Source organism: Camelina sativa, chromosome 8, assembly GCF_000633955.1.
Source record: "Camelina sativa cultivar DH55 chromosome 8, Cs, whole genome shotgun sequence".
In the NCBI taxonomy this organism is placed as follows: Eukaryota; Viridiplantae; Streptophyta; class Magnoliopsida; order Brassicales; family Brassicaceae; genus Camelina; species Camelina sativa.
The window spans coordinates 14,137,982-14,150,399 of NC_025692.1; the positions used below are offsets into that span (position 1 = coordinate 14,137,982).

The 12,418-nt window shown below is 35.6% G+C and overlaps 1 protein-coding gene across 1 annotated transcript in view; it reads right to left on the minus strand.

The window, feature by feature from the left end:
• Nucleotides 10,903-12,418, minus strand: part of LOC104709521 (dnaJ homolog subfamily C member 7 homolog) — a 3,011-nt gene continuing 1,495 nt past the window's right edge. Inside the window, exons 3-6 of the mRNA XM_019228464.1 lie at nucleotides 12,127-12,368; nucleotides 11,549-11,585; nucleotides 11,365-11,422; nucleotides 10,903-11,296 (exon numbers count right to left, since the gene is read on the minus strand). Coding sequence (XP_019084009.1) covers nucleotides 11,223-11,296; nucleotides 11,365-11,422; nucleotides 11,549-11,585; nucleotides 12,127-12,368 — 411 coding nt within the window. The 3' untranslated portion in view covers nucleotides 10,903-11,222. The remainder of the gene's footprint in view (nucleotides 11,297-11,364; nucleotides 11,423-11,548; nucleotides 11,586-12,126; nucleotides 12,369-12,418) is intronic.

The window sequence follows — 12,418 nt, forward strand, 5'->3', positions numbered from 1 at the left end:
TTCACTTCTTCATTAAAGATGGCATTACAAAACTCTTTTGGGTTTGGTTTCTCAACACAAGCTTCCATACCTTCTTGATAACCTTGATAAAGTTTACACTCATTGACAAAGTGAACTGGCTTTTCATTTGCAAGAATCATCTTATCCATCTTATCATTCAATGCTTTGATCTCCTTGTGGTGGTGCTCATTCATATTAGTATAGTCCCTTGGAGTTCTATCATAATCCTCTCCATAGTTCCCATCACTTTGAGCAAGATTCTCAACCAACAACATTCCTTGTTCTGCATTTTGACCAAAGAAGTTTCCATTGCTTGCTGTGTCAAGAAGCATTCTATACTTAGGCAAGACTCCTCTATAGAGTGTACTCAACTGTGACTCTTTGGAGAAACCATGATGTGGACATTGAAAGATGTATCCCTTGAATCTTTCCCATGCTTCACAATAACTCTCATTTCCCTTTTGAGCAAAGCTTGATATCTCATTCCTTAGTCTTGTTGTTCTTGTAGTAGAGAAGAATTTGGATAGGAAAGCCTTCTTACATTGATCCAAGGAGGTAATGGTGTTGTGAGGCAGATTCTTTTCCCAAATGTGAGCCTTGTCACCAAGAGAGAATGGGAAAAGGCGTAGCTTGAAGGCATCTTCAGAGATACCATTGATCTTAACAGTCCCACAAAACCTATCAAATTGATCCAAGTGATCAAGTGGGTCTTCCATTGCCAAACCATGAAATTTTGATCCCTGCACCATGTTGATAAGACTGGGTTTGATCTCAAAGTGATTGTTCTCAACTGGTGGAGCTCTAATACCAGTGCGGTGTCCATTTACATTTGGTGCATCATAAGCTCCAATGAGAGGTGCTTGTCTTGGTACATGGTTTGGAACTCTTTCATCATTGGGTTGGTCATTTCCATTATGACCAGCAGGAGGAGGAGGGTTGTGTTCCATAGCTTTTCTGGCTAACCGACGATTCTCTCGCTCAAAACGGTAAATGTCATCAACACGCTCAATCAAATCTACTTGGCCTTGACTTCTCAAGTTCATACACCCTGCAAAAGAGAATTCAAAACACCAAAGCAAACCAAACAAGTAACAATGTAAAGTAAATGAATAGGCTCAAGCAAAGTTGAAATCCTAATGGTCAAATATAATGCAAACGGGCAACGACGCCAAATTGATGTAGTACTTTTGCTTCAATTAAATTATCAATCCACAATTTGCATTAATCAACTCACTAGGAATGCACAAAGATGCTTAATCTAAACTTAAACAGATGTAGGTTCTTTTGTAACAATCTTAACTAACAAACTGATTCAAAAAAAAGAAAACAAGATAATTCAAACAATGCAAACTCAAAGAAACAGGACACAACTAGAAACAAACATTAAATCAAGATTTAACAAGTGAAACTGGGGCAAGGTAATTGACTTGGGAGATAGCTAACCAATCCTAGATGTCTAAGCAACAATCAAGAACAATCCCATGGCTAAGAACACTTATGCAAATCAATCCATTTCCATGATAAAGATCCTATGCTAATCAAGTGATAATCAACAATTTCCAAAGGCAATCACAAGGTAAGCATGCATTATAAACAAGTCTAAATACCACTAAACACCCTAATCATCAATTTTCATTGGCTAGTTATGCAAAACTCTTGAATAGTTTGGTTCAGGAATTTCATCAAACACCTTCTGGACATGGAAATCCTAATGTCTAGATTCAAGCTTGATCAAGGCTATCTAGCATTATTAACACTAAACAAGATAGGAAACACATAAATAAAGCCCTAGACATCAAAGATCAATCATCTATCTCCCTAATCTACCAAGCCCAAAGTTCTAAAGGATCTACTCACTCTTCATCATGATCACACAAAGGAAAGAGTTTGATCTTTGTGAAATCATAATAAGAGATTATAGATTAAGAGATTTGAAGAAGAAATTGCTATTAAGAACTTAAAAGTACTCAATCATTCAACAAACCAAGAGTAAACAAGTTTAAGAACCCTAAAAAGCTGCTAAAACAAAGGTAAAACAAAGATAAGTGTCCCCTTAATAGGGTTAGAGTATTTATAGGAAAATAGAAGGGAACCCGGGTCAACCCAAAAAAAAGTTGGTCAAACCCAGACCAAAACTAAACAAGTGTTGACTTAGGCGGCTATGGGGACGGCTTGACCGATTGGTGAGATCGCGTGGCTCCATCGGCCACCACTTGGCCGATTGGATTGGCCGCGTGTGGCTCCTGATCGTCGCCTAAGTGGGTTCAATCGGCCATACTTGGACCGATTGAGGGTGGCCGATGGCTTCACGCGGGCAAGGTTTGGCCGCGGGAGGTGGCCAATGGCTTCAAGCGGGCAAGGTTTGGCCGCGGGAGGTGGCAGTGTGTGGCTCTTGATCTTGACGTTGAGGAGTGGCATCAGGCAGGGTTTGGGCAATGGGAGGTGGCCGATGGCTTCAAGCGGGCAAGGTTTGGCCGATGGGCTAGGCCGGTGATGCTCCCTGATCTTGTGCCATTTCTCCACTTCACTCTTCTTTGCATTTTTGCACCAAAACAAGTCCAAATGATCCAAATGTGATGGGATTACTCCAAGAACCTGAGAGATAACACACTAGATGCATATGCTCCTAAAACAACCTAGAATAACAAGATTATGCAACAAAACTATGCAAAAACAAGGCTTAAAACCCAACAAAAACACAAGATATCTATGCATCTCTTGTCTTGAAAACGTACTTGATAACCACTTGAGATGATTTGAGGAACACTTAGTAGGTTCTTCTCAAAACCAGGCACTAAGAAAACATTTTTGATGATTCTTTTGCCATGGCTAGTCATAACAGTAATATCTCCTTATTGATAAGTTTGGGATGAAGGAGAGCGAGAGTGTAAGCACTCCACTTACACCACTAGGAAAAAGAAAAGGAGGAGAAGGTGAAGACAAAAATTTTGGAGATCCAAAGTACAAAGGTACCACATTTAATAGCTTACTCGGATAGTGATTGGGGTGGTTGTCCTGAAGACAAGAAAAGCACCACAAGCTATGTTTTTAGTCTTGGATCAACTATGTTTTGTTGGGAGTCATGCAAGAAACAAACAATGGCTTAATCAACAGCGGAAGCAAAGTACATCGCAGAATGTGCAGCAACAAATCAAGCCATATGGTTACAAAGACTATTGGAAGATTTCGGTTTAAAGTTTGAAGAAGGGACTCCCATCTTCTATGACAACAAGTCTGCAATAGAAAATGGAAGGAATCCGGTGCAACATCGAAGAACAAAACACATAGAAATCAAGTACCATTTCGTGAGAGAAGCTGAGCACAAAGGACTCATTCAACTTGAGTATTGCAATGGAGAAGATCAACTCGCAGATATACTTATCAAGACTTTAAGTGTTACAAGGTTTGAAGAGCTTAGAAGGAAGGTTGGAGTGAAGCCGAGATACGATTAAGGGAGAGTGTTGAAGCATAATCAAATCTCGCATCATAACACATTTACATAATACAATACATTTAAATAACATAACACATTTATATAAATTAGTTATTTGATTAACGGACACAAATTGTTCTGTTTTACCGCTGTGTCTTTAAAAATATCAATGAAACAAGTAACAGAAAAACAAAAAAGAAAATGAACCAAATGAAGATATAAAACTAGAATAGAAATACGGAAACACGACATGAAATTTTGTTTTAAAAGTTCTAAATATAAAATTTCATTACTCTCTCGTGGCATCTTGTGAAAGGAAAGGATTATGGTTGTTTTGAGTTTGTAGAATAGCCCTAACTATTGTCGGTGAGTGTTCGTGGTTGGCCACGTTTGGACTTGTATATGGCCGTCTTTTACATTAGTTTAGGAGAGAAGGAACTTTGATATGCCATATCGTACATTAAAAATTTAAAATAAATTCAAATATTTATAGTTTAAATTATGTAGATGGAATATATACATTGGATGTTTATGGAAGAGTAAATACCTACGTAAATGTCAACTAGTTTTTTTAAATTTGAGAAATACTTGAGGATGACGGTGCGATTGACCAACAATTTTACTACCTAAAAAACGTGCAAACATTACTAGATGTATTATGCTTCCCATGTTAGTATCTCTTCATTTATTTATTATTTGACTTTATATTTTATCAAGTTTTTATATCAACTGAATTAGATTTCGTATTTTTATTTTATTATACAATGAGACAATGATTTGAGTTTTTAACAGTCGAGTAATTTTGTCAAAAAAAAAAAAAAAAACAGTCGACTAATTTTGTTAAAATGAATACAGTCGTCGAATAGCTTACTCACTGATTTTTTTTAAATGTATATATTTGTTCCACGAAAAGTTGACATTAGTTTGAACCCCTGTTTTAGAAATCGCTAGACTCTAGTTGGGCGGTTGGAATGAGCCTAGCGTCTAGCGAGAAAATCAGAAATTAAACGGAGATTAATCAGAGACTACTTTTAGGTTATTTTATTAAATTAATAATAAAATAAAAATATATAATATTATATATATATACACTTCTGTTTATGTTAAGATAAAAATATCAAATAAAATATAAAACTATAGTGTTGTCTTTAAAATTACAGTAAACACATAAAAACGTAATTTTACAAGAAAATTTATGATTTTCATTAAAAGTCTGTACATTAGTTATTGTAAAACATCATAAACTCTTAATTTAAATGTCTAAATAACAAAAAAATGCATATTTGATTTATATTTGACTCTAAAAATAATTATTATATATAAAATTAAGCGGAAATTAATCGGATTAGACGGGTTATAACTAAATTAGACAAGTATAATTAGATAATCAATGTTAGACGTGATCAGTGTTAGGCGTGGATTTTTAAAAGAGGGTTTGAACCAACATTTTCCTTTTGCCTTTATTGTGGTTGTGGATGCTAATTCAGGTTTTATCTGAGTTTTTTCTTATTTTGTTTGATCGGTTGAACGTCTAGAACGACATTTAGTGCATGGCAGCATGGGTAATGGCTTGAAATTTTTTATTCTAAACATATGCCTTCAGTTCACTACAAGAATATCGAGTATTTATAGCAGAAGAAGATAGCCTTTGTTTTTTTGACCGCTATCAATATATTGGGCAGATTAAAAAATTAATACGCCTGAAATTTTTTGTTTGTATAATAGCATGAATACAAATAAAACGTTATGTTATTGTCGAGTCCGTAAATAAATTTTATGTGCCCGCCTCTGAAAAAAAAAATCAATAAAAAAGGATTAAATAATGTTTTAGTTCTTAAGTTCAAAACTGATTTCACTTTCCAATTCCTCACAAAGAAATTGGTGGAAATCTCAATTTCTCTCTTGAAATCTCACTTTTCCTCTCGAAAATTCACGCTCGCTCTCAAGTTCTCACTTTTCATGTATATATATTTTATTTTGTTCTTAATTCTCTTCTCTCTCAAGAAGTTCGGTTTGTGTTGTCTTTTTGAGAGATCCAGTTCTACCATCTCTCTCTGATAAGATCCTAATATGACGTATGTTAATAGATCCAATTCGTCTCCTTCGTTTTTTCACCTCTTTTCTCATCTTCTTTTTCTCCATGTTTTCTCATTTTTCAGATCTAGTTTTTTCCAAATCTCTTTTCCGTTCAATCTCTACCACCAAACCAATGGAAAAAGATATTGTAAGAGATGTTTTGCTAGGGATCTCCTTCGTCATGTCGTCTTCGTCTGCGTCTTTTGATACAAGCCTCAAAATCCACCAAGACAAGGTTCAAGGACTCAAAGACTTAGAAGCTTAGGCGGAAGCAATCTGATGGAGAGTAACCGGTTTGATGCTGAATCCACAACACCGAGGGCTAGAGAATATGATCCAAGGGCTAATCCTCACAAGGATCAGAGACTCTACACGAAACCTAAGTTGTTTGATTCCACAAACTATCTAGAACTCGCAAGAACAATGATTTGATTCAAAACACAAAGCGTTGAAGCAAACTAAAATTTCTTATTAATCAAAAACGTCTCCCAATGTACAAAGTCATAAAGCTTATAAAGGGGCTCAAGTACAACTTCTAAATGCTAAAATAAAGAAAGAAATCATCATGACTTTTGGAAACTGAATGAGAATATCAACCAAATTGGGAAAGTTGTGATGCACCTTGAGCCTTGATAACTTGGGGCAGAAGTTGTGGTTTATTGGGACGTCTAGATACATTCTAGGATGATTCTGGATGGTCTTAAGAGTTTCACAAAGGCGCAACACTGAATAAGGAAAAAGCCGTTGTGTCATAAAGACAAACAAGTCCAAATAAGGAAAATTGCATTTTAATTTGATCGGCCTAGTCAAGTGAGGTGGGGTGCATCCTAAGATGTGTGGTGAAGTATCCAAATGATATAGAAGCTCTCCAGGACGCCAAAGGATGCTTTGGTTTGAGCCATTTATGGAAAGATCCATTTTGAGAGTTAATTAACTTGCGAAAAGGTTCCCTGAACCATGTCTTGAACTAGCTAGAAACAAGAATAACTTTCTTTGATCTTCCTCCTTAAAATATGCGTAGGAAGATATGTGGAAGGATGTTGCCTCAATAAAAACCTTTCTAGGTAAACCCATTGGGAAAAACCCTAGATTAGGGAAAAAGAGTGCAACGGTCCCATTCCAACGATATGATCTTTCAGCTCGTTGAAGGTCCGCATCACTTCTAGTTCCAGTGGTCAGCTCCAAAATATGTTTGTTTCTGATTCTTGCACATATCGGAAGGATATCATAGTTCTTCTTAACTGCTACAAGTTGGTTCTCTCCAAAAAGTACTCCAGGCAGTCTATCGGGAAGTACGTCAGGTTGTACATCAAGAAGTCTGTCAAGTAGTACTTCAGCCACTGCTACAGCCGGTAATTCAGCTCCCGTTCTTACATCATCTCTCCATCACCATCCTAGATCTGTCGCTGTTTCGACATCTTAGTCGGTGAGTTTTGATATGCTCAAATTTAAACCCTAGAGCTAGTCTCTCAAGTTAAGAGGTCATTGTAGTACGTAGGGGCCGAATTCCATGAGGACTCTAGACAACACAATAAATTATAGAGTTTTATGAGTACACTAAACAGATTAATTTGTATTAAATTTAAAGCAATGCAAAATACTAAAATAAAAGTGTTGTAAATTCAGGAGATCATAAAACTAGATCTAGGGAATTTCTCAGGTAATTATGAAATATCAAATCAGTAAATTAAATAGGATTTAAGCAAATAAAATCAGATCTAGAACTCTAAACTCTTTTGTAAAATAAATCAGTTTTCACAGCAAATATTATTTAAATTTAAAACCAGAAAATCCAAATCTCTTTGTAAAATTCTAGGTTAAAAATCAGCTTTAAAAAAAAGTTTAGATTGTTCACAAAATTACTAAATCAAATCTCTTTGCTAGAAGTAATTTTGCTCATCAATGGTTTAATCAGGAAAATCAATTATATTCTCATATCAATTTATTTTTCTAGGTTATTAATTCTAGGTGATCAATCAAGAATTAATATGAAGAACAACCAGAGATGAAGATCTAGAACGTTAATGAATCATAAATAAACATATCTAATAAACCATAACCCTGTAAAAAACCTTGAACCTAACAAGTAAACTACTCAGACATGTTTAATGAAGAACAAAACATCTTTTCTGAATAATAAGCAATATTTATCAAAAAGTAAGAAGGGAGTTCAGGAATTCTTCTCTCTACAGATTAAATCAGATCCATCTATCCCAAAAACTCTCAATATCTCTCTCAAAAAGCTAAAGCAGCTAGAATAAAACTTATGGGTTTTTAAGACCTAAAAATACTATATATATATGTCCTAAAACACGTTAGAGACTAGTCTTGCAATTATTGAAAACTTCAGGTAATTTTGTAAAACTTCCAAAACTTGGCTCTCTCGTCGGCTAAAACGGGGTGTCGACCGACACTAAGGGTGGTGTCGATCGAATTTATCACTCTGAATCGAATCCAAGTTGATTTCTCCGGATTAATGCTCCAAAATAATCCAAATTGCTCCACTTTGCTCTATCTATGTCAAAATCCTGGAAAACCTGTAAATACTCAAAAACATCCTACAAAAAAAATCAAAAGACTCAAAAAGCACACTTATATCATGGTTAAAAACCATAAAAACCATGATATATCAACTCCCCCAGACTTAGCCTTTGCTTGCCCTCAAGCAAAACAAAAACTTAGACTTGTGAAAGAGTTTGAAAACTGGGAACTCACTCAACTTCTGAAGATTCTTATTCGCACTCTTCATTTACCTGTCTCAAGAACTTACTTTTTATACTAAACCAATGAGAAGCATCAACATTCCTTACTCAAACCCCACAATCATATGGAATCTCTAAAATCTCCATTGTCATCTCATTAGTCAATATTAAAGCACAAATAAGGCGAATTCTTACCAAGGGAATATCGATCAATGGCATATGGACTCTCTTTAGGCCAAGACATTCTTCTTACATCTCCTTTCCTCTCCCTTTTCTCACTTCCAAGGGGTTGATTTCTCCCTAATTTTCTAGGGTATCATTTTATTTTATTTTATCGACCCCTTACTCTCTTTTTTTTCTTTTCTTAGAATAATAAGATTTCCATGAGTTTTCAAAGTATGCACGGGTTTACGCGACATCCCTCGGCTCACTTATATCCTTCTTCTTCTTCTACTTTTTTTCTGAATTTTATCCCTTTTTTTAGAGTACTGAAGGGAAGAGAGAGGGGAGACATACTTCGAAAAATTGCACTGTCTTGTATGGCTAGAAGAAGAAGTCTAGTCCACTAATTGTCAACCCCAAAGTAAGATATTAAGTCCAGTTAAAATCCTGATAAAAGTGGAGACAACGTCAGATCATTCAGATATCCATTGAAGAAGGGCTTTCAGGATTGTTGATAAAGCTCATAGTCTTACGAAGCTTCAGTTCTGAGATCAAGCATAAACAAATAATCATTAGAGTGTTAGCTCCTGTTTTAAAAATCGCTAGGCACTAGTCGGGCGGTGAAGGTGGGCCTAGCGGTTAATCAATTAATCGGAGATTATACGGGGATTAATCGGGGACTAGTTTTAGGGCATATATTTAAATTTAGAAGGTATATAATTTAATGTTCGAGTAAAATACTGAATAAATCCGCTGGTGCAGTGGTTTAAATCCTTTGTTACTGAGTTCAAAGTCGGCTGTTTGAACAACATCAGGTTATTTTTAATACTTTCACTTTAATAGAGGGTAAACTAGACATTTCCTCTTCATCTTTTTCCTTTGGCCTGTGCAGCCAACCCTAAAACGGGAACCAGTTTTTTTTCCTTTCTTTTTTAATCGGTTTTGATTGATTTTAAAATATCTTGAATATATAATCTTCAGATATAATCATAAACAATCAATTCTCATCATAAATTTAACAAAAAAGTGAGTTTTCTCACAGCTCCGATTTGTTGGCCGAATATACCAAAATCGCGGCGGTTGTGTGCCGCCGAACGCTTTTCCGGCGAGTAATCGGCCGTCGCGGCCGATTTTTTGAACAGGGGTGTTAGCCAACTAAGAGAAATCATTAGTCAAGATCATAATTCCCAAAGATAAAAAGAAAATATTGAAAAAGTTGACTCAAACTTTATGGTTTTGACTGACACAACTGAAACTCAAAAACATAAATGTAGTTAGTAGATAACCTCTCCCAAACTTAAACAACACTGTCCCCAGTGTTATCAAGCCTAAGATTAGAAAAAGAAAAATAAAATAAGTATAAATGAAAATCAAAAGAAAAAGAAAAACATACCCGTGGGTTGCCTCCCACGAAGCGCTTGTTTTCAGTCATTAGCTTGACTTTGCTGGAGCTCAGGCATCCGATGGATTGGAAATTGGCAATGTATGCCTTTGAGAGAATGACCTCTTCATCCAAGTTGGTGTATAAGCTTTAGGTGCATGAGGTCTGCCAAGGGTGTGAGGAACAAGACCATGGCGTTATTAGTAATTATGGGGTTATTAATTTATTGATTAAACAACGGATCAGGTTATTTCAGTTTATTATTTGAAAACATAAAGTAAAGCTGAAAACCAATGTAAGTACTTCAGCTACATTGTTTATATTGTATTTAATTGTGGATTACAAACTTCTTCATATAGTAATAGCACTTCTCGCATCGTGTATCCATGTCGTTAAGTTTGCATAGCTTAATTTGTTTGTTGTCCCCTAAGGAGTCAAAATAGCATGTTTTCTTGATGATTGTGATGTCCTTGAGAGATTTTTTGTTATTGCTCCAACAACGATTTTGATGTTTTCACATCCTAGCTTATTCCATATAAATATATATTTTCTTTGTACGAACCTTCAGCATTTGCTCGGAGATGATGCAGGCTGGTGTTTGTGTTGTTGTTGTAGAAGTACTCTTTTATGTTTTGGATGTAGTGAGCTTGGGGATTCCCACTTTGTGGATATTTCATGAGTGGTTTGTAATTGTTTACTGTTGCTAATGGATTCATGGCTATTGGTCTGAGGTTGAGATTCTTGGAACTCTGTCATCTTTAGAGGCGATTGCTAGTTGATGACTCTACTTGTATTCAATTACGAACAGTTCGACAGTCAGAGTCAACTACTCTAGATAGTATATCGCAAACAGGTAGGTTTTATAAAGGTGATACCTTGTGTTTAGAAGCCATTTTTATTTTCTTATGTGGTTTTGTATCCGTGTTATTTGATTGTTGAGTTAAGTTCTTATATACTTGTCAATTTTTTTGCAATTGTGTTAATTAGTGAATAGCTAAATTATTGTAATTGAGTTACCAATGAAGTAATTAATAGGAAAAAAAAATTGATTTATAATCGGAATATGAAAAATTAATGTATTTTGCAGTGTTGAAAATAATTTGTGTTTGTATATTGCTGATTATTATTATTTCTCCTAGCCAAAACTGTAAACAAAATTGATTGCATCCCAAATATATTGATTTTTATCAGAATCACATATCCTTCTAAACTCCAATGTGGGAATCTCATATCCTAACAAATAATTAAGAGAGTATCATTCCCTCTTCTCAAAATATATAACCTGTGGATTGGTTTTATTACAGATTACAACAAAGAACCTTAATGGGGTAAAAAAGCAGACCAAAAGACTAATTAAATTAACCTATAATGGGAAGACACCCAAAGCAACCTGTTTTGTTCATTTGACAGTATTCGAATTCCTTCAAAGCGCATGAAGAAAAAGTTTGATCTCGTTCACCAAAAAATATCACCTCTCGTTTCTTTCCTCTTTTATAGCTTCATATGAAAGTAAGACCTCTTTGAATTTTGCTTCAGCTACAACTGCAACAATCGATGTGACACCGTCACATCTCACCGGTAAGACAGAAGAAGAGTCTACAACAACGTACCTTTGTTATCCTGATTTTGGTCTGGATGGAATTCCATAGCTTTTTCCCTGAATGCTTTCTGAATGTACAACAAATCCGAATCAAAACATACTACTTTTGCATAATAAGTATCTTACGTAGCTAAACATTGACCATAGGACTAGGTGAAGATTATCTTTATCAGAAGGATTCTAGCCAAGTTTACCTTAATCTCAGCTTCGGTATATGGAGTTGCCCTGGACCTACAACACAATAACACACCACATTATGTCCCCTCGACATGTAGCCCGTTACTTGTAGAGACGGAATCAAAATTGTACACTTAATATTCTGACTACCGACTGGCTGTTCTGGTTCACATTAAACGAAAGCGATCCTTGGCTATAGTATATAGATTCACCCACTTAATTATGTTGCTCCATCTATATTTCACGAAATCTAAAAACTCAACGAACCTTCTGATAGGTTCAGGCTGTGAATTTTGTTTCTTTACTGACATAGAATCAGCTATTATAACAGATATCAATGATTGAAACTAAGAAGAAACAGAGCAAGAACCAAGAACAACCCAAGTGTATTTTTAACTCTCCCAAAAGCCTTAAGGCTCCAAAAACAAGCCAATGATCCGATATAACAATCCTAATGTCCACTTTATTTACTATTCTAGAGCATTTGAGCTTCATTACCTGTAACAACATATATCGTGAAGCTAGCAACGTGGATAAACTGAAATTATGTGTGAACTGTGTTTGTATTTCGTTTCAATATAAAAGTATATCATACCTGCTGAGCCCTAATACCGAGTAATGATGTGATAATGGATATACTCTTCTCTGGTTTGGAGGCTCCTGGTGATTGGTCCTTTGATTTCTTTGCGAAGACTCAGTTTTCCAGTACCAATCATTACGCTGAAACTGCTGATGGTATTGCTGTGCACCAGGATCAGTTTCTCTCCAGTTCTCGTAGCCCCTCCTAAATTTACTCCTCTCTCTATTGAAAACGCTTTGCATACGCCTGATACGTTCCTGTAAGAGAGCATTAACAGATCTGAACGCATATTCAAGTGGATTTTACA